This window comes from Physella acuta, unplaced genomic scaffold (genome assembly GCF_028476545.2).
Source record: "Physella acuta isolate Inbredline_101_S28 unplaced genomic scaffold, ASM2847654v3 ptg000315l, whole genome shotgun sequence".
NCBI classification, from domain to species: Eukaryota; Metazoa; Mollusca; class Gastropoda; family Physidae; genus Physella; species Physella acuta.
The window spans coordinates 339,658-362,778 of NW_026731834.1; the positions used below are offsets into that span (position 1 = coordinate 339,658).

Sequence of the window (23,121 nt, forward strand, 5' to 3'; positions counted from 1 at the left end):
TATGCGGGAGGGGGGGGTTGTTAGGTGAAAGATATCTGTTCATTCAAGCCATCGGGTGCCCGTGTACCAAATTTAAGTATTAGTCGCGTTTCAGTGCTAAGGCGATTTTTAAAATTGTGGCAGAACCGAACGGCGGTTACACAAAAGTCCTTTTTTAAGTCATGCCCACTCTTGTTGAAGTGTTTGGCCACAGGAAGACCGTCTTCATTGTTGATTGACCGCAGGTGTTGGCTAACCCTGTCAGACAATCTTTTCCCCGTTTGTCCGATATAAAAGATGTTGCAACGCCTGCACTGGATGACGTAAACTACGTTGCGGGACTCACAGTTGAAGTGATTTTTAATTTTAAGGGTTCCCTTCGGCAGCTGCAGTGATTCAACCTGAAGGGTGAAATGACAGGTATTGCATTTACGGGGACAAGGAGTGGTGCCAAAACCGGTGTTGGTAGTGGGTGGCAGGCGGCTGCGAACTAAAAGGTCTCTAAGGTGTTTTCACTGTCGAGCTAAGTCAAAAAATGTGTTACTGTTTGTCTTTATTTGTCTAATCTGTAATCACACTGTTGTGTGCTGACGAAGACCTTGGGTCGAAACGTCCATAGTACTTGTAACTGTCTTTAACTTGTGAGGTAACTAATACTATCTGTTTTATTACTAATTACATTAACCTCACTGCAGCTACCATTTGTTTTTTTATCTTTGCCTGGTTAAAGAGCATTTCTTGAGCCAGTTTTGTCAGCATGGGAGTGAGATATAACCAATGTACATGCTGACCATTCATTTAGCCAATGGAAGAGGAAATTTCAAAAGAGGATGTCAGATATTGGATAGTTTGGATTACATGTTAACAAATCATTAGGTGATGGATAAGATTTGAACAGATGGTGAATGACAGATATCAGATTACATGTTAGGATTACATATTGACTAGTGCAAGTGGTTTTGCTTCAAAAGGATTTAACTCTGACAGGTTTTACCTCTGCATTTCACCACTATAATAAAAAAAAAAACATCAAAAACCTTAAAACTGATTGGAGACAACTTTGACTTACCAAGTGACAGCACCAAGAGCTCTCACTGCCAGTTCACTTGAGTCAGCTGCAGTTAGGCCTAGAGCATCATCTAGCAATAACAACATTTAAATTGGTCATTGTTTTCATTTGAATATAACTATCCTTTATACATTTTACTACGTAATGTGTAAAAGAGATTGTCTAGTAATAAAAAACATTGACATTAGTCATTGATACAAACTGTTTTCATTTAATTAAATAAGACTATCCTTATTACATTTTACTATATTATGTGTAAGTTAGACCTATGGCCATCATCTAGCAATAACAATATTTACATTGGTCATTGTTTTCATTTAAATATAACTATCTTCTTTACATTTTTTTTATGGTATGGGTAAATTTGGCTTAGGGCATCATCTAGTAATAAAAACATTGACATTAGTTGTTGATAAAAAAAACTGTTTTAACATGTGGACTGCTATCATTTTTACATTTTAAAAAATGTGATGGTTGGGCCTTAAGCATTAACAGGTAAAAAAAACTTCCTGTTATAGCTATAGAATTATCTTTACATATAACAGATTTGTGCTCTATGTCCCTGCAACTTGTCCAGATTGAAAATATAAATCAATATTATTTAATGTAAATCAACCTCAGAGCAGTGCATCTAGAAAATCAAGGTGAAAAAACCCAAAAAAAACAAGGATAATAAAGGAAAGTTTTGTTGACAAATTTTCAGACAAATAATACAATTTACAAAAAAAGAAAAAAAAACAAGAAGGATAATGTAAGAAAGATGGGTACCTTTGTGAACAGTTCAAAATGGAAACAAGTTTTGGGTTTGACACATTTTTGGACCAATGATATAAAATTTTAAAATAGAAAAAAAAAGTGCATTAAAAAAAATGTACACAACTCACAGAAGAAAAATCAATCTATTAAAAAGTTACCAACTTTCACTCAGCATAGCTTTAATGACATCAGGCATCTGCAGGTCATCATCTTTGGATTTGAAGTACTCCTCCTCTGATAAAACCTTCAAGGTCTTCCCACTGTCCCAGAACTCTGACCCCGGGGTCAAGGCCTCCTTCAGTGCTGATGTTAGATTGGCTTTAAACAGTTGCAAAGTGGCTGATGATATTTTTCCTCTTTCGTATAAAACCTGAAATATTATTTTTTTTTAGACATTAAATCATTTACACAATATTTGTATATAACACTACAGAAAAATAGTATTTTAAAATTTAATTGGTTTAAAAAAATGTGTAACACTTCCAAAGATATGTCTTCATGCAATTAATGATGTGATTAAACTACTGTCAGCCCTATGTAACCAGCAGTGCTTAAAATATAGTTTAGTAAACCAGAATACAGATACCTCAATATTTTAAAGTATTTAAACAGGTAGTAAGTAATGTGAATAAAAAAATGTTGTGGTATAGTTGTACTATGTTTGCAATTTTTTTTTCCCTGCACATACTCTAATATAGATCTATATATAGAATATTTTATTCTACTATTGCTAAATATTGGAACTAGGGAAAATATAAAAGCAAACAAAAGTCTTGATGGTAAATGAAGGGGTAGTCTTTAGATAAGAATACCTGAGTTGGTGTGTAGTGGGCTATTAAAGTGCGCAACCTGGACATGTGACGGTCATCTTCAAATTGACCAACCTGTGAGAAAAATAAATATTGAATTAATGAAAAGTTCTACTTTAACTTTGAAGCTGGCAGTTAAACAAACAACAATTAATTATTTTATTATGGAAAACCTAATAAAAAAGATGAAATTAAAAAGAATAGGATTATTTTTAGAACTGGGCAAATAATTGTAGAATTACTAAAAAATGAAACTAAGAAACACAATAGAAATACTATTTTTAAGTTCAGACTGTGTTGCATACCTTTAAGTAGACTTTGAATAAGACATGGGCTTGAAGTTTTTATTCAGACATGTTTAAATTTGAAGAGCCTCAGTGCCAAATTGAATTAAACTAATTTTTCACTAGAAGGTTAATCTACATTAAAAGAAAAAACTTACATGAAATATTCCAATCAAGGTATCAATAAAGCACACGCCATATGTACTTCTCCCTTCACCTGACTCAACCTGTCAAGGTAAATTTAGACAATATTGGCAAAACTTGAATCGAATTAGCCCCAATATAATTAATTGTCAAAATTTTAATTAAATTAGCCTTAATATTACTAAGATTATTGAAATCAGTGTCAATACTTGAATCAATTTACTAAAAGTGTCAGAAAATTAACCAATTTAGGCTTGATATTATATTATAAAGTCTTGAGTTTGAATCCCGGTTTGAATAAGTGGACCGTCCCTGACTCCACCCACTTCTGATAGGTACATGACTTAGATTAGGAAAACAAAGGCACTTGGGCATAATGCAGACCACATTGTACCCAATATGCTAAGGTCATTGAAACAGATGAGCTCTACTTTATCTGCCTCATGTGTCTTGGGCACAAATGGGGAAAAAATGATGATTACAATTGTCAATTCTTCAATATTACTAAAACAGTAAAATTTTAGCCCCATGTTTGCTACTCTCTGTTTAATTATCAGTTTAGTCCCATGTCTGTCAGGTTTACATGAGCTTCTGACCTTCTCACAAACTGCCAGTAAATATTTGCTAGTAGCATCACCACTGTCACCATCCAGATAGTTGTAAGTCTTAGTTCCCTGTGTGCTCACTTGGCAGATTTCTCTCTTCACAACCTTATCAAACTTTGTTGCCTGTTTGCCCACTGAAAGCCAAAATTTTAATCAATTTCTAGGATTTATATTTAAATTATCTGGCTAATAATGACTCAGACCAATGTCTTCCAATGACAACATGGTCAAGTGGGGAACAGGGCATTACCCCATCCCCCATCATTACTCCCTGGAGTAATTACCCCCCCCCCCCCCAGTAGGACATTACCCTCCCCCCCCCGATCATAGCTTAAGGTTCAGCTAGGGTTTGAGTTTGGGTTAGGTCTAGATCTAGCGCTAGGTTTAGGGCTAGTGTTAGGATCAGGGTTAGGCTTAAATCAATGTCTAGAGTTGGGTTTTGTTTTGAGTTTATTATAGGGTGAGTTGAATTCTTAGGTTTTTCATCTTTGTCTTAAGGTAAAAATTAAGGTAATATATTTGTATAGAGTTGGAGTTAGAATCAGGATTCTATGTTGGTGGATGAGGGGGGGGTTAATTGCTCTGGGGGTAAATACAGGGGGGAGGGGGGGGGGGGGGGTAATGTCCTGTAGCCAGTCTAGTGATAGAGCAGACAATTACGAACACAAAGATCTAGAGTTTGGTTACAAATTTTGTGTTGGTAGGATGCGAGCCCACCTAAATTTGATGGGTACCTGACTCAAGCAGGAGGAAGTGACCATACAATGCTCTATGTTGGTTTTATTTATTAAAAAGATGACCTCTACTTTATCTATACTGAGTTACCTTCCGTAATTGTTGAACAAGGGAAAATTAAGGTGGGCGACCATACAATGTCTTAAAATTATTTTTTTTAAAGATGAGCTCTACTTCATATACACTAAGTTACCTCCCTTTATCAATTGTTGAGCAGGAAAATGTTAAACAGGGTGACCATACAATGTCTAATGCTAATATTTTCTTTTAAATTAACTCTACTTCTACACTAAGGTACCTTAGTTTACTACATTTTACAAAATCCATCCTTTCTTCTTCTTATTTTTGGTCAAAAAGAGAAGTAAAAAAAAATGTTGAAAGAACATACTCGTTTTGCAACGGTCAGCCATCATATCCGGAGTCTCTGTCTGCTCCACCCTGGCCACCTTGTACCCTTTGAGGATGAGAGCATCAGCGTAGCGGTTGTAGGCGATCTCAGGGAACCCAGAGTGGGCCCAGTCACCCTGTTAATACATGCAACCTCTGTATGTCCATGTTTGAACACACCCACACATACAGACACTAACAACAGCTATAACGTAGCAGTTGTAGGCGATCTCAGGGAACCAAGAGTGGGCCCAGTCACCCTGTTAATACAAGCAACACTAGTTCATTCCATGTACACTGTCCATGTTTTACACATCCACACCAACAGACATCTAGCAACAGCTAGCTCATCACATGTACACACTGTCCATGTTTTACACATCCACACATACACCTAGCAACAGCTACCACTAGATGTACACCATTAGAACTTGACAACATCACAAAAACAGTAAGTGAATACACAGCCTATGTGTTTATTATAGAACCCAATGACAACCATTTTTCACACACAAAAGTAACCACATTTCACATGTGAGGGTGTGGAGTAAGAAAGCTACAGATAACATGCCTTACTTTACTGTTAAGTTATAAACAGGCACATCTAGTTTTTAACATAGAGACTGATCTTTATAAAAATAAAACCAAATTTCAAAGGGGGGCTGGAATTAAACAACAGCTTTCATGATTTGTATATGTGTTATTTTATGACCACCTCTAGTTATTAATAAATAGACCCACCTTCATATAAATCAGGCCCAGTTCATTGACCCCAGTAACTGCATCCATATGGTAGAGTTCATAAAACTTGCCAACCTGATCAAATTGAAACATTAACAATTACTGTAAATCTCTACCAACCTGACAATATGAAAACCATTACTGTAGATCTCTATAACGACATACGATTGTAAAACACACTACTTAAAGAAATCTGTGACGAACATGTTTGCTAAATTTACAACTCAAGTTCCACTACTAACAGGTTAGATAAACTTATTTTAAAATTTCAGTTTGAACTCACTTAAATTCTTAAAGGGTAAACAACAAAAATCTTTGTTTTGAATGTGTTTAAAAGATATACAATACAAGATGAACAGTCCATCTTGTAAGCAAAAATGTCCTTTTTGTGCTAAGCTTTCTATAGAATCAGCATGAAAATATAAGAATAATGATTTTGACCTTGAAGAAAAGAACTGTATCAAAATGGTTGATCTTGAGCTCCCACCACTGACGCATGGCCTGAAAAGAAAAGTGTGTAGAATAAAGTTGTATCAGACTAACTTACAGATCTATGCTTACTAAGGAAAGTGTACCAGACATGAATTTTTAACAACCATACATAATAAAGTTCTGTGGTACTTCTATAACATATTACACAAACTTACAGGCGTCTGTTTACTAAGGAATGAATCCGGTACATAGAGTGTCCTAGGATTGTAGTCTGGATCCTCTTTTAGTCGCTTGTTTGCATCCCTTATTAAAAAATCAATTCATGATAAATTAGAATTTATAATTAAAACAAAAAAGGTATATAAAATTATTAATTTTTACAAGTAACATTACTTAATTCTGATCATTTGGAATAAACAGGAGACTTCTTCAGGTTAACTTCAATAGATTATTTTATATACATCATAGCTCTGATCACAAATCTTGTCAATAGCTTCCATCTTAGACAACCCACATAACATAAACACAGCTATCTTACAGTCCAGACAATCAAGGGACATCACCAAGACAAGTATAATACAAGGGACATCACCAAGATAAATATAATACAAGGGACATAACAATAGCTACCAAGACACTGTGACAGCAGTGAGTTTTGAATTACCTAATCTTCTCTGGCTGCAAGAAGTCCAGATGTAGATGTGTAAAACTGGATGTATCTTTCACTGCTGTGTCATCTGAACCAGTCTGGAAACACAAGAAAATTACCTTAAATATTCAGGGGTTTTTTTTTTAATGAATAATCTAGAATTGAAAACAGTGTAAGTGTTCATTCTCAAAGTTTTAAAAGCACCCATTTTTTTTTTATTTTAATTACTAATTCAAAACAAATATACAACCTTACAAAATAGAAAGGAAATTAAACTGCATTAAAACTTACAAAAAGAAGCTATAAAGAAGTAACAATGAGCGATACAAAAATTACAAAACATTTCATACAAAAGTCACACAAAAAGTGACATCCATATAGTTTCATAAACAAGTTACAAAATATTTTCTAAAGCAGTCCATACCTCAGGTGCAGTGAACAAGGACAGCTTAGATTTCGTGTTCTCACTAACTGTTGGGCTGGTTTTCTTATCCCCGGCAAATGAGGACAAATTCAGGGATTTTTTTGCCTTGCTTTTGGTCGCTGGTGTACCATTACTTTTCCTTTTTCGAGACTGAAAGAAAAATATTAAATCGAATGCAAATACTTCTAGCCTATAGGATTCCAGGTTCAGTTTCTGGGCTAGATTTCACAGGACAGTCCAAGGGTCAACTAGCTATGATTGGTACCTGGCATCCCAACAATATCCTTCTTCTTGATTTACTCTATTCGCAGCATATTTTGGCTGCTTATTCAACCTTTTTAATTGGAGAGGTCTTATATTCAGTTTATTTAAGATCTAACATATTCTCCAGTTTTTTGATTGGAGTGGTCCTATATTCAGCTTATTTTAAAAACTGCTAACTTATTCTACTTTTTTGATTGGAGAGGTCCTATATTCAGTTTATTTAATATCTGCTAACTTATTCTACCTCTTTGATAGGAGATTCAGACTCAGATTCCACCTCTACTTCTGATTCTATGTGTGCCTCATCCACTCCACTGCTGGAGTCCCCATCATCATCATCTTCGGAAGAAACTGGTTTGAAATCTTCTTCTGTAAAATAAAAAGCTTCAAATATAAATCAAAAACTACAGCTATGATTCTTTTGTATTTATATTGCGTGAATTGTAATTATTACACAAAGCATCAATATATATATCAAAAGGATGTTTTGAAATTCTGAATTTCATCAATACAAATTTTATACCTATAGACATCCACCAAAACAGAATAAATTATGATAATTACCTGAATCCTCATCTGCACTTTCAGAGGCAATAATTTTTCGCCTTTTATTTTTAACCGCCGCCTCTTGAGCAGCTTTTCTCTTGGATTTAGTTAAATTCTCTGTAGGTTTTGGTGACGGTTTGCTTGAGGTTACTCCCTCCTATACAGTCAAGAATATGAGTTACCCTCAGTGTTTGACAAAACATTTAAGCTTCTAAGTTGAATATAAAACTAGTTTCCAAAAATTAGTTTGCAGAATAGCTTGTTGTTTTTCAAATGCAATCAGATCATTATCAAATTTAAAAAACAAAATACAACACCAGACAGTATTAGAAATATCACCTCCGTTTCTTTAGTTTTGACCTCACAGTTTTCTTTAGTTGCTACTTCCTGATCAGACATCTCATCATCAAATATCGAGGCTATTTTTTCAATATAAAGAAACAGAAATGATTCACAAGTAAAAGTTTTGAAATATATTTTTCTGAAATTAATTAGTAAATTAAACAAAATTATTTGCATAGATTAAAGCTTCAATCTGTTTAAATACTCAGGTAAAATTATTTGTAAAGATTAAGCTTTTGGTTATCTCAAATATTATTTTTAAAATACTAACGATCTAAATCCATTTTTTCTGCCACTTCATCATGATCATCATCCTCCTCTTCACTTGAAGGCTGCAGCTCAACAACAAGCTTCATTCTTTCATCAACTTCTAAACCAAGTGCCTTGTCTGCGTCTTCAACACCTTTCCTTATCTTGTTGTTCAATGAGTAGAACTGTCCACCTTTTTGCCAAGCCTCGTCATTTGCGCCTTTAAATGGTTTGATATTCCTGCAGAATCATTTAGATGTTTTAGTAGTTAAATAGCAAGAGTAAAGGGCTCTTTTCCGACACCCAATTGTGTAACAGCAAGCTGGAATAGTATTGATTCTAAAGAGAATAAGTGGTCAGTACCAAGAGAACAGTTCTGTGGCGGCCCTATGTGTTTTAGGCACAAAAAGGAAAAGATGATGACCAAGAGAGCAGCAGTTACTTTCCCAGGCTGAAAGTATATGCCTATCTGAGCTAAGGGGAATTTAGGACCTCCAAGTCTACAGACTACTTAGGTATTCATCTGGACAAGAGTAGGATAAGAGTTATCCTACAGATTAAAGCATCTGTTACCTATCCTAGGTTAAAGGAAAAGAGGCAGACCAAGAAAGACCTGGAGACGTGACCTGGAAGAAGACACCAAGAAGATTTGATACGCCTGGGGACAGTTGGAGAGACTAGCCCAGGACAGGGACGACTGGAAAGCTCTTGTCAGTGGCTTATGTTCCAGGAGGGGCGACAGGCAAACCTAACCTATCCTCCCTGTGACGTTTGAGTCAGCAATCTGTAAGATACAGCTATCACATGGCTGTTACTTTAAATTCTATTACATTGCCTGGTTCGTTGCATTTAAATGCATTAGGAATAGACAAACAAAATAAGCCCAATTTAATATTATCGGTTAGACAATATTTTAAATAGCCTAAATAACCTGTTTCTATTATTCAGTCTAAAGTTAAGTCGCAATAAATTCTATTACATTGACTGGTACATTGCATTTAAATGCATTAGGAATAGACAAACAAAATAAGCCCAATTTAATATTATCAGTTAGACAATATTTTAAATAGCCTAAATAACCTGTTTCTATTATTCAGTCTAAAGTTAAGTCACAATAAATTCTATTACATTAACTGGTACATTGCATTTAAATGCATTAGGAATAGAAAAACAAAATAAGCCCAACTAAATATTATCGGTTAGGCAATATCTTAAATAGCATAAATGACCTGTTTCTATTATTCAGTCTAAAGTTAAGTTGCAATAAGTCAACTTCTAATAATGCCTTACCCTATAAGTTATAACAGACACAACAGACCAGATTCAACTGACTAACCTGGCTTTGATCCAGGCTCTAGAGGGAGGGTCATCAAAAAATTGAACATGAACCATGGGGACTTTACCCCCCTTAGAGTGTGTTTTCTGTGTTGGGTGGTTACAAACTAGACTTGGCCACCACGGAAAGCCTTCCAGCTTGGCCCAGACAATGTCACCCAAAGATGAAACTGAAATGGTGTAAAGAAAAACAATGAATGAAAGGCTTTGTAAATGTCAGATTGCTTTGTTTTTCATTTATTTTTACTGAGGTATAATCATCTTGGAAATAGTCAAGTTATCATTCCTAGGATACCAAGTAAATATTTTTTCTGTACACATTGGCCTGTTAAGTTAAAATATTTGTTAGGCTACTTTATATGAAAGTAAGCGAGGCATTATGTTCAAGTTAGGTTATTAATAACTACACTGTAGGAAAACAGGACAACCACAGGTAAGCATATTGCTTCTTTTTTAAATGATCTTTTCTAGATCTAAAATCTAGGCTAAATCTTAATGACAAAAAAAAATTCAGCCTCATTTTATTATTTTGACTTACTTAAGCCTTAAGCCAAAAAGTTTATATTTATATTGATCTCTGAACTCTCTGATTTTTTATTTCATTTAGTCTAGTTATTAAATAGGTAGGCCTAGATTCCTATAGGCCCTAATAATATTTGGCTATTGTTATTTATTAGGCCTATTTGTAGTATTTAGTATATCTCTGGGCCTGGGTCCTAAGACCTTCAATCGTTAGTGAGTTGCAAAACACCATTAAGCAGCCTACCAAGTACAAGTAGTAACAAGTAGGCCCTAGACTAGATTTGATCTAGATTTTAGTAATACAATTCAATAACAAGTTAATAAATTCGTTTGTTCAACAAGTTCTCGAATGAGGAAGCACCACTGTCTGAAGTCCTAGCCTCTAGATCTACCTCTCTAAGTTCTCTAAGGGGTCATCCATAAATGACGTCACGCTTTTTTTGTCAATTTTTACCTCCCCCCTCCCCTCCATCACAGCCGTCACAAAAAGCCAGACCCCCCCCCCCCCTAAAATGATGTCACAACTCAACCTACAACCCCCCTCAAAATTGCTGTTGAATTTTTTTTAAACATCGATATTTTTCCAAAATCTTGTCTAAACTATTACAATTTATTAAAACAGTTATCTAAAACGCGAAATAACGTCTAAAATTCATTTTCTAACATTGCTTTTTATAATGCAAAAGTGTGACGTCGCAACATCTGATCCCCCCTCCCCCTCATCACACATTGTCACAAAATTATGTCATTATTATGGATGACCCCTAACCTTAGCTAGACTTTAGTTAGACTAGCTAGATCTAGATTCTAGACCAGTAGTCGTAGACTTAGGCCTAGTAGTTTTTAAATATTTAATCATTAACTTTAAATAAAATAATCTGAAACTAGGGTACTAGATCTACAAGTCTACCTTGAACGTCGTTTTTTGTTCTGCCTGTAATAGGGGATGATGCGGCTGAGTTGCTCCCACTGACATTTTTCTTCTTATCGGAATTCGGTGAGCGCCTGGGTGACAGAATTTCGCTTGACTTGTTCTCTGATTTTGGTGTCTTTTGAAAATAGGCGAACAAGGTGTTACCTTGCTTGCCCTTTGGAGTCTTAGACATTTTTTAACCAGTTACAGATACTTAAATATGTGTAGACTGTAGACTGTGTTTAAAACTATTGTTTATGTAACACGGATAAAAATTAAAAGGGAGGTCTATAGAATCTAAATAAACAAGTCAACAGAGAAGGTTGTGGCTCTTTAAATGAGATTGTTGACGTGAGTTACCGAACTTGGCGCGCCTTTTCGGTAACTTTTCCTGCAAAGCGCAAAAAACGGAAAATAAACTCAGATGTTTAACTCCAAGGAAATTATACTTATACCGATAGATCTAGATTCTAGATCTAAATGCCTGTATTTAAATATTACTAAAATACTGATATATAGGCTAACTAAATATTGAATTCATATTATTTTTATTTCTATTATTTATTACTTATTAGGGCCTATTTCTTACTATTTCTTATTTCTTACTATTATAATACTTATCAATATGTCGTAATGAAATAAAATTCGTGAAATTCTAATTACAGCTCAGAAAGAACATTCTAAAAATTTTTTCCTAATATTCCTAAACCGTTGAGCGCCCCCTCCCCCCCCCCCCCTTAACATCCAATACCACTGCTCTCATCACGAACCACCCCCACCCCGGACAAGACAAAATACGGCCGTGCATTTTACTCTCAGGATACAGGCGTAGGTGGAGGGGGGGAGGGAGAGGGCATGTTGAGAACGGTGGCACAAATAAATAAAGACAGTCGCTCGGTAATGTAAAAAAAATGATGACGCGCCTGTCGGGAAATCGGTATCTGTATCTCATTTTAGGTTAATAAAGGCGCCCCCCCCCCCCCCCCCAATCCCAGGATATCAAAAACTGGAGTTAAATTTCCTTTTAAAAAAGTAGAGGTATATTGCTGATAGGAGATGGATAGGCCGTAGGTTGAGGAATATATATATATATATATATATATATATATATATATATATATATATATATATATATATATATATATATATATATATGTCACAGACTGTATAATTAGGTATGTTTATATTATATTGTGTTTTACATGAAGTTGCATGAATGTAGATTACCTGGCTAGCGGAAGGACTGTCTGAGCGACTCGTCATGTATTTTCCCATGCTTTTGGGTGAGATCGCTCATGTACGTAAGGGGAGAGAATGGACCGTATAAAAGGTAGAGCGAAAGGTGAACGGGGTGCTTGCGCTAGGACTGTGATTGTGAATGTAGGATGTCACTACGTCACTTTGATTCGTGACTGTACTTATACTAAATTATACTAGTTGTTTATCTATGGATTTACTATGGATTCATCATTTCACTGTAGTTTATAAAGTGTAAATAAAGTTATAGTTTCACAACTACTGTTGCTCGTGTGAGTATATTGAAGAACCCACAATAACAACAATGAAATTGATGTTGTTACAATATATATCAAATCAAATATTCTGTGTGGTTAAAGCGAGCAAAATAACGAAGGAAAAACCTGCAAAGTTTATGATCCATGGAGTTTTATTTGATTTGCATCAATTTTTTAGAACCTTCTCCCCAAGGATCGGTTAACCCATATCCAAAACTAAAGCAATTTTTAGACTTGCTCATATCCTCTTCGGCCTGATTGCGTCAGAGAAGGTTATTGGAGATTCAAGCTTGAGAATCATGATATCATTGTAAAGAATCCCATCTTTAGAATACAATTTTGTAAAATGTTTCTCAGCTTTTATATGTTTTGTCGTGTCTAGTTGTGTCATGTCATTTAATCCAAAATAAACCATGACAGTAGAATTCGGTGAAATCATACAGTGCCCGGCTGTATGGATCCACCACTCGGTGAGAATTGAACCCCCACACGTCGCAGTTTCACCAGAATCATGTGCCAGAAGAAAGACATACCACGGCCAAGCATTCTCCGGAGCTTCCTCGCCCCTAACAATGGTCTGCGACTGGTCAACTAGAGTCTGACCACACAAGGAACTTTGCTCAAGTTTGTTGTTTGGGTCACGTTTAGGGATGTTGTTGTGGTTCATACCTTCGAGGATACTCTTCAGCTTAGCTTTGTATTCTTCCATAGTGAATGGAAGTTTTTTCCAGTGTACAGACATTCTTGGTGATACCTTGAACGCCGAGATCCCCAGTCAACAGGACCAGCCAAACCAACACCTGTAACAGAAAGATCAAGTATTATATTGTATGAGTAACTGCTGCTTTATTGACTTTTTACTTTCTCGTATATACGAAGTATAGAGAAAGTATTGTAATCGTGCAAAAAAAATCGAGATTTTTATAAATCTCGACGTTTTACACCTCACTGATACGGAAAAACATAATTTTGCAATCTTGTCCGTATGTCTGTGTGTGTGTGTGTGTGTGTGTGTGTCTGTGTGTAAACACGATAAGTTGAGTACCGTTACTACTAGGTTGATGAAATTTCTAAATCGTAGATCCTGATCAACTTTTGAGCGATTTCCGATAACCGGAAGTGGTACTTTTTCTACTTTGAATTTTTAAAAAGCTTATAACTTGAGTACTATTTCAGATAGATAAATGAAATTTCACAAGTAAGTAAACTATCTAACTTTATACCTTCTGTCAAATTTTGAGTAATTTCTGTTGACTGGAAGTACTAATTTACGCTATTTCCGATTTCTCAAAAATCGCACGTAAATTTATAAAGTACTAATAATATCCCGCACTATTATGCACATTTTATTTTAAATGGCGCAAACAAACTTGTGAATTGAATTTGGTGTATTGAAGGGGTTTGAGAGTATGTGAGTAGTGTTTTAATAAAAGATGTTGAGGGTTTGCGAGTATGAGGGTAGTCGAATGTGGAATTAATAAATGATGTTGAATGTGACGATGCAAGGAAGGGTATGACGTGGGAGAGTATGTTTTGGTTGTTAGGGCTAATAGTTAGTCAGCCTTAGTCTTGTTCTTGTCGCGTGAGGGTGTAGAAGTCTTCATCATGTTTGTCGTCGATGTAGTAAGATGCAGTCGTGTATATTATATGTAATTAAAGATGAGAAATGTATCAACGCCGTCCTGTCTCATTTTCTATTGGATTGTCGTTGTATTTGTACGTAATCATCCAAGCAACCACCCTGTCCTCACCTCACTTCATAACACAAACCTCTAGTACCGACATACATGATATTAGAAGACAAAACCTGCATAAGGAGAAATTGGATAAATATATAATAGAAAATCATGACCTAACCGACACTCAGAGTTTCTTCCAGGCATCTCTTCGGGGGGGCTCCGCCCCCCCGAAAATTTTTTACCGCCCCCCCCCCCCCCCGAACGAAATGAAATTTATATAATTTATATAGAAAATATATACTTTTAACAGTGTCCGCCCCCCCCGAAGAAAGTTTACCGCCCCCCCCCCGAAGATTTTAAGTGCCCCCCCCCCCCCCCCCGGAGAAAAAAGTCTGGAAGAAACACTGCCGACACTAGTTGTTGTGTTCGTACACTCATTAAACCTTTCACTTTAAAAAAAAAGATGGCTGCGGATGGTCGGCTGACCTATAAGATGTAATTAGGTATTCAGGTCCACACTTAAAGTTAAGAGACATCCGCTTATGCCATCGCCATGAAGAGGGGATGGTGAGTGGGGGGGGGGGGGGAGGGGAGAGTATAAGAGGTGTGGGGAGTGGGGAGAGGTGGGATTGGGTGGAAGTTTGAGTTAAGGAACAGGGATTCATAAGGGGTTAATAGACTATAAAGGATGGGATGGGTATTATGGGATATTGGTTTGTGTTGTATAGTGCAACCGTTAGACCGTTTCCGAAGTGGAAACTGGGTTGTCTAGTTTATCTTAATATTGTATAAGGGTTTCACCTTAATACCATCTCTTCACAGAAATATGTTAATATAAGGGTGGTTTCACAGGGCTCAATCTTAGGTCCTTTACTTTTTTCTTTATACATTAATGATCTTGCTTTGCACATCGACGCAGGTCAGTGCTAGATGTTCGCTGATGATACTTCGTTACATGTCTTTGCAGACAGTGCTGACTCGCTCAATTACAAACTTCAAACATGTGCCAATCAGCTTGCTACTTGGACAAAATTTAACAAAATGAAACTTCACACCGATAAAACCAAGTCAATGTTTTTTACTACTCATCAGAAACGCCTTCGTCTTCCATCCACCTCTTTACGCATTACTATAGACAATACAAACATTGAACAGGTTAATAGTTACAAATGCCTAGGATTGGTTATACATCACAACCTCACTTGGTCCGATCATATTCATCTTCTAATAATGTCCTTATTAAAGACAACTTTTTAACTAGCAAGGAAAAAGAACTTTCTGGACTATAGGAGCAGGCTAGTTTTTTGTGAAGCTTTTATTCAATCTAGGTTGGATTATGCTTCCGTAGTGTGGAGCGGCAGCTTTATAACTAAGCAACGTCCTCTTCTATCATTACAAAAAAAGGGCTATAAAACTGGTTACTGGCTTGTCTAGTAGTCTGGGTTCTTTTATTACAACTAAAATACGTCCATTAAATAAAAAGATAATATATACTAAATCAATTGTTTATATAAAATATTCCACGAAACCTTACTTATCAGACCTATTTTCTTATAACATAAAATTAAATCGTCGTCTTAATTTACCGTTTTTTCCAGAAACATAGCTTAGCCTACTCTGGTTCTAATTTGTGGAACAATCTTCCTAATAAAATAAAACTATCTAGATCTGTAAATATATTCAACTCTAAACTTAAACAACATATATTTAATGATCTCTCTAACTGATTCATTGAAACATTTCTCATTCATCTATTATATTCTTTTTTTAAATCTCATTTTGTATTATAACTATGTAATATTATTTCTTTATTCCACATTTTAGTGCTATTTTACTGCAATGTCGTTACTATACAATTCCTTTTTTTTTAATGCTGTTATTAAATTGTTGTTTCTTTTTGTTTATTTTAAAACGGCCAATGTGAAAAAGGCCTTCGTGGCTACTATTGTTTCCGTAATTGAATAAATAAATAAATAAATAAATTGAATCGTCCCACAAACAAATGAGATAAAAAGATAAACATGAAATACGCCACAGTTAATAAAGTCACGTAAAATATTTCTCTGTAAAAAAAAAATTAAAAAGCGGGACTGAGCTCCCCCAAAACTTTCTCGAATCTAATATATAAAGTTGAAACGGACTCTTAGTGTGATATATCTAAAGTGCTCATCACATATATTCATTATTTAAAAAACTAATATGGAAGTTGTTATAAAACAACTTTCATTTTCCAAAATTATAGTATTAAATATAGCCTGATTCAAGTTAGTGAACGACTATGATACCCCAAGCTTATCCGCAAACGGAAAGAGAGAAGTAAACATAGATGACATTTAGATGCGGCTTGTAAACTGTAATTGATTACAAATAACATTTAGTAAACAGAACGCTCCGTGTATAAAATAAATAAAAGGCAGTATTTAAAATACCTACCACATTTCACTCGATCAATCCACGCTAAGTATGTCATTATTTCTTTCCCAACAGCAAAACAAAGTAATAAAAAATACCCCCCCCCCCCCCCCCCCCGATGTAATGGGTTTTTACTTTCTCATTTATACAAAGTATAGAGAAAGTAAGTCTTGTAATCGTGCAAAAAAAAAATCGAGATTTTTGCAAATCTTTACAGCTCCCTGAGTCGGAAAAACATAGTTTTGCAATCTTGTCCGTATGTCTCAGTATGTGTGTATGTGTGTGTGTGTCTGTAAACACGATAACTTGAGTATCGTAACAGCTATTCTTTTTCTACGATATTTTATTTTATTTTTAAAAGTTTAATTATTTAAAATGGATTAAAAATCATGTCTATATCCCGAGTTGAAATCCCCTGTTCTTTTATATAAGAATGTTCGAGAAAGCTTAGGGGAGATCACTCCCGGTTTATTAAAGAGAAATGATTGTATTTTCATAATTTATCAAGCGACGGAAATGTCACCTCCCGTCCCCCTCACCGCCACTCCGGAAATTTCATGTCATAAAAAACAAACTGATACCAAAGTGCTAATTGAAGGTGTCTGCTTGTGACTGGTAGAACCCAGTCAAGTAGAGAGCGTTTGTTTTGTTGAAGTGTTTCATAATTTAAATCCGTAACGCAATCGGGAGATCTGGCTAAGGACCTGTCGCGACACCGCAACATAAATGACACACTAATTGGCACTTGGTGGATGATATAAGTATGATGTAGAGTATAATACTTAAATAACAATCCAAACCAGCTAAATTTCTGAAGTGTTTGTTTCGCAAAATTTTATATTAGTAACATTAAGAATGTGTATGTTTTGGAACGGAAATCCTAAAGTATGATGTTCAGCGGTTCTCACATATTTTTCTTACGTATTGAAAGATTTTTGTTTAGGCTTTACATACAGGCCGTATCTCCTAATGTTCACCAACACATCGTTCATGAGTTAGTCTGGTTTGAATTTAGGGTCAGCTGGCGAGCTTAAACGATTTTAGTTGATTCGTGACTGTTATAAGTTAATGGTTGAGGGGGGGGGGGGGGTTCGTCCAAAATTGACGTGACGCTTTTTGAACGATTTTTACCTCCCGCCTCTTCGTTATCACACATCGTCACAAAAACCTAGGCCTCCATCCTTAAAATGATGTCATACCCCACCCCACCCAAAATTGCTGTTGCTGCTTTTTAAAGTTCGATTTCTTTTTTTTTTTCTTTTTTACTTTCTCGTATATACGAAGCATAGAGAAAGTATTGTAATTATGCACAAAAATAACATGAAATTTTGACAGTTTTCACCTTTTTACTCCTCAGTCCTTCATCACATCCGAAGTATAGAGGACTTATTTTAATCAGGCAAAAATTAGTAATACAAATATATAAACATTTTGGCGTTTTATGTGTTATCGAGACGTAAAAACTGGACTTTGCAATTCTGTCCGTATGTCTGTGTGTGTGTGTGTAAGTGTCTGTGTATAAACACGATAACTTGAGTACCGTTACAGCTATATATAAGTATTGTATCAAAATCGTAGATCCTGATCAACTTTTGAGCGATTTCCGATAACCAGAAGTGGTACTTTTTCTAGTTTGAATTTTTAAAAAGTCTATAACTTGAGTACTATTTCAGATAGATAAATGAAATTTCACATGTAAGTAAAAGATCTAATTCTATCAAATTTTGAGTAATTTCCGTTGATTGAAAGTACTAATTAACGCTATTTCCGATTTCTCAAAAAACGAAAGTAAATTTATAAAGTACTAATAATATTCCGCACTATTATGCACGTTTTATTTGGCGCTCACATGTGTGCAATTCTTTTCTCTACGAGATTTTATTCTATTTTAAAAAGTTTAAGTATTTAAAATGGATTAAAATTCATGTCTATATCCCGAGTTCCCATCCCTTGTTTTTTTATAAAAGAATATTCGAGAAAGTTTAGGGGAGATTGCTCCCGGTTTATTTTATTTTGAGCTTGAACAACATTGAGCATATTAATCATTTTCTATTAAAATGTACGTAAAATATCCTTTTAAAAAACGCGAAAAAACGGCTAAAATTCAGTGGCGGAACTAGAAAAAATGGGCCACCCCGCAACAAATTTTTTTGGGCCCCCCTATATATGTATATATATATATATATATATATATATATATATATATATATATATATATATATATATATATATATATATACACACACACACACTCAAACATAATACGAATATAGGATACTCCTTTCTGGCCTGATCGAGTTTTGAAAAAAAAATTCAATTAAATCTAATCACAACAGCATGTCATGTGTAGGAGTGCATTGGTCTGTTTTGAAAAAGTCTCTGTTTTCATGTATATGAAATACTTCTCATCATTAAGTCGGTCAAAAGTGTATGAAGCTTTGTATAAGTAATGGTGTCTCGTGTTATGTTTATTTTTATGTTTTTTTGTATTTATATTATTAACTTTAACTACGTTTCATTTTTATACTATATCATTCTTTAGTACTTATTTTTTAAAAATAATAATTAAGATAAGTAATTGCTTTTTAATTTGATTATTAAAAAGAGTTTTTGAGCACCCCTATTTGACTATTTGAAAAAGGGAAATAATTTATGCAAGTGGTTTGAACGTTTGCCTATCTTTCACACTACAGCTGTGTTCATTTTTTTTTAAAATTTTACGCAACAGCATGTCTTAGCTAATATATAACATAACTACTGTATTAGATCTGTATTCTGTTTGTTACTTACAAAACCACTATCAAGTTGCCAGTGACGAAACTAATTTATATATATATATATATATATATATATATATATATATATATATATATATATATGTATATATATATATATATATATATATATATATATATATATATATATATATATATATATATATATATATATAACACGCTATCATTCGTGTATTCATTTGAGACGTCTGCCTTGTTCTCTAGAACAGTGGTTATTAAACGTAAACAATGTAGGCACTTTATTTCTTGGATATTAGTTGTTGGAGCGCTAGTTTATCAAAACTACCACCGATTCGAGCCAGCGTTGTTGTTGGAGCGCTAGTTTGTCTACACTACCACCGATATGAGCCAGCTTAGTTGTTGAGGCGCTATCTATTCGCTTCTTGTAAGGCTAAGATCGGGAGGGGAGGTCTGAGAAAGGAACTTAAAAGGGACAACAAAGCACCAATGTGATTTTATCCATCAGTACCAAATTTGGGATGGTCTCAAAATGCCGTCTTAATATCTAGCGGTCTCTCGCGCAATAGATGTTTTTTCAAAAGAATTTTGCCGACAACAGCGTGTGTTTGTAGGAAAAAGAATATACAAGTGCGTGGGATGGTGTCTATAGAATAAAGATACTCCAACCACAGCTACGGTATTCTTTTTCAAAACAACCATCAGGTCAAAAATGCAAGAAAAGTAATTTTAACTATAAATTTTTTTTTATGGGCGGCTGTGGGCCCCCTAAACGGCTTGTTCCCCCCCCCCCAGGCATTGCGGGGTCTGGCGGCACTGTAGTTCCTCCCCTGGGCTGTCCTCAACAGCTTCCAAAGTTTTCATGGCGATTGGGTAAATATGCAGTAATGCAAAATAGACAGAAAAATGTTTTTCACATGCACAACTGTATGTGGCCAGCTCACGCGTCGGATAACCTTCTGATTTAAGGGGGGGGGGGGGGGAATCCACAAATGACGTCACATTTTTTAACGACTAACAAAAAGCCAGACCCTCACACACCCCCACCTCAATAACGTCATTTATAAATAGTAATTGACTATTAATTATATAATAATGTTCAATTAATTTTAAACCTTCTAATTAATTTCTAAATAATTATATAAAAAAATAATCTTACCTTCCTTGTTTTGTGAATTAGATGTGCCTAATACTAATACTATGCAAATAAATCAATATATGTTGACTAGTGCTGTCTAATGTCAGACAAAATGTGCTAAAGTGGTGAATCGTACGGTTAGGAAGTAGTTCATAAACGATACATTGGTCTACTCGATACTTGCGAGGCTAAAAAAGAGGGATGGGATGGGGGTCGGCTCGGGAAAAATCTTGAAAGAGACAACAAAGCGCCTATGTACCACCGCCCATTAAAAAACTTACTCAGGGGAGATAATTCCAAGTAAAGGCCTTAAAAGTTTACTATGATATTTCTTGTAAAAGTAAAAAACAAGTAAACGTATTTAAAAACGAAGTTTCTAGTATTATATTCTTTTTTATTATTTGTAGGATTCAAGATAGTACAGAATACAAATTCAACTACTATCACAAACACATATTAACATTGAAAAATGTACAATGGATTTCGGCGGGTCCCTAACTTATGCCGCAAAGTAGAACCGCGCATCATGAAAGCCACTTCATATGTAGCGGCTTCTCGTGCTATGGTCTTTGTTGTTTTTTTAAAAAAGAATTTTGCCGGCGACAGCGTGTGTTTGATTGTGGGGAAATAGAACTCGGCCTTGACGGCCTTAAAAAATACAACTATAAATAAAAAGAAATTTGATCCCCATCCCCTGCCCCATCCGCCACAGTACACTTTGGAGGATCGGTCAAACAGTTACGTGTTCTCTATTTAGCTATCAAAGGGGGGCAACGAGTCAAATGTGTCATTCAAATTTGAAGCGTTGCCTATATTTTACACTGTATTTTGTGTAATGGATTTTATTTTTTTTTGCTGAAGAGCGTGGTATAGTGACTGTAAAATAAAGATAATCGTACCGCAGCTACAGTGTTTTTCTTTTACAAACTAAATATCAAGGCAAAAATGCACGAAAATTAAATTCAAAATAAAAAAAAAATACTAATTATGGTCAGCAGTGGGCCCCTAAACGGCCTGCCCCCCCCCCCACAAAGCTTTTTTGTTCTCCTAATCGACGCCACTAAAAAAAACGGTAGGTTGCGTCTTTGAAGTTGTCTATATGTCTGGCGGTCTCTCGAGCTATAGTCTGTGCATTTTTCTCAAAGACGTTTGCCGACTATCGTGTTTGTTTGTAACTGTAGAAGAAAGATAACTCGACATCCACCTAATTTTTTTTATTTAAATTAAAAAAAAATGTATAATTTAGCCAGGATTTTTGGGCCCCCAATCCGCCTGGCCCCCCCCCCCCCGCATTGCGGGGTCTGGCGGCACTGTAGTTCCGCCCCTGCTAAAATTTAGTTTCTAACGATCTTTTTGAAGTCCATAAGTATAACGTCCTAAATTGTCGCAAGATTCCGACCCTCTCCCCTAGTAGCGTGACGTCATTCATGGACGACTGATAGAGTCAATAATGTCAAGATGGTTTTCTACACACAAAAATGAAACGAATCTAAATAGCCATTAAGTAATGAAATATAGGCGAGGATTCAAAACCACAAAAAAAACCCGGAAAAACACAACTAATATTTTTTTGGTAGCTGAATTGGCTGATCATTTATAAAATGTGCGCGTCATCCAAAAAAAAAATGAGATCCGTTGTTGAAGATAACCAAAAAAGATTAGGACCGCTAATGTAGATAAAGAGAGCTTAATTGGCTCATTAAGTTATTTCACTTCTCTAATTCAAGCAGGAATCTAAACAATCCTTCATAATTTAACTATCAGAAATGCGGCTCATGCTACTTTGTTATTTTATATTCGTATCCTTAGTCAACGTTTATGGTAAGTAGCAAAACGATAATTTACATTATTATTTCTGTATACAAATGTAACTTTTAAAAAACAAAATCTTTCTTATGCAGTAGGCCTATTTACAGTGTACAACAAATAAGAAAATGTTCTTTGTAGTATTTAAACGAAAAACTATATAACGTAAGATAGACAGTTAAATTTTCAATCAGGTTTTCAATTACATTAGAAGTAAAACAATGTGCTTATTAATGAGTAGTTGTGTCAGTATTAGTAGTACTTTATAACTCAGAATATCGTCGGTATATACGGCTGTGACTTTCTGTCAAGATAAAGGCGTAACGTGGCGGTGGGGGAGGATGGGTGAATCATTTTAGACAATTAATGTTGAAAAATAAATAAGAGAGTCAACAATGCATGAAAGTAACGACGAGGCCGCCTGTCTAGGGTATCGACATCTGTAACGAAAAGATGCAGTTTTATTTCCTTTAAACAAGACGGGTATATTGCTGATGGGAAATTGTTTTCTTTTTTAATGTTCAGTTCGTAAGCTTATCACTGTACGTTTTGAGGTCTTACTATTTTCTGTATATTAATTTCGCTAGATAGTTAGACAAAGCAAGGTCATGTCGTAAATAACTATTAGAATAGC

The 23,121-nt window shown here is 35.1% G+C and overlaps 2 protein-coding genes across 2 annotated transcripts in view; both read right to left on the bottom strand.

Annotated features, from left to right (window-relative positions):
* LOC131940317 (DNA mismatch repair protein Msh6) overlaps positions 1–11,472 on the bottom strand; it is a 28,904-nt gene extending 17,432 nt beyond the window's left edge. Inside the window, exons 1-17 of the mRNA XM_059298968.1 lie at positions 11,183–11,472; positions 9,752–9,920; positions 8,438–8,655; positions 8,164–8,243; positions 7,843–7,981; positions 7,523–7,647; positions 7,015–7,164; positions 6,606–6,688; positions 6,157–6,244; positions 5,951–6,010; positions 5,510–5,584; positions 4,770–4,905; positions 3,638–3,780; positions 3,056–3,124; positions 2,617–2,688; positions 1,967–2,174; positions 1,049–1,118 (exon numbers count right to left, since the gene is read on the bottom strand). Of these exons, the coding sequence (XP_059154951.1) occupies positions 1,049–1,118; positions 1,967–2,174; positions 2,617–2,688; positions 3,056–3,124; positions 3,638–3,780; positions 4,770–4,905; positions 5,510–5,584; positions 5,951–6,010; positions 6,157–6,244; positions 6,606–6,688; positions 7,015–7,164; positions 7,523–7,647; positions 7,843–7,981; positions 8,164–8,243; positions 8,438–8,655; positions 9,752–9,920; positions 11,183–11,378 (2,081 nt within the window). The 5' untranslated portion in view covers positions 11,379–11,472. The remainder of the gene's footprint in view (positions 1–1,048; positions 1,119–1,966; positions 2,175–2,616; positions 2,689–3,055; positions 3,125–3,637; positions 3,781–4,769; positions 4,906–5,509; positions 5,585–5,950; positions 6,011–6,156; positions 6,245–6,605; positions 6,689–7,014; positions 7,165–7,522; positions 7,648–7,842; positions 7,982–8,163; positions 8,244–8,437; positions 8,656–9,751; positions 9,921–11,182) is intronic.
* A 1,465-nt stretch (positions 11,473–12,937) lies between these two features.
* Positions 12,938–13,441, bottom strand: LOC131940307 (chymotrypsin-like protease CTRL-1). Its single transcript, XM_059298958.1, has one exon. The coding sequence runs from the start codon at positions 13,439–13,441 to the stop codon at positions 12,938–12,940; it is 504 nt and encodes a 167-aa protein (XP_059154941.1).
* Positions 13,442–23,121: the final 9,680 nt, after the last annotated feature.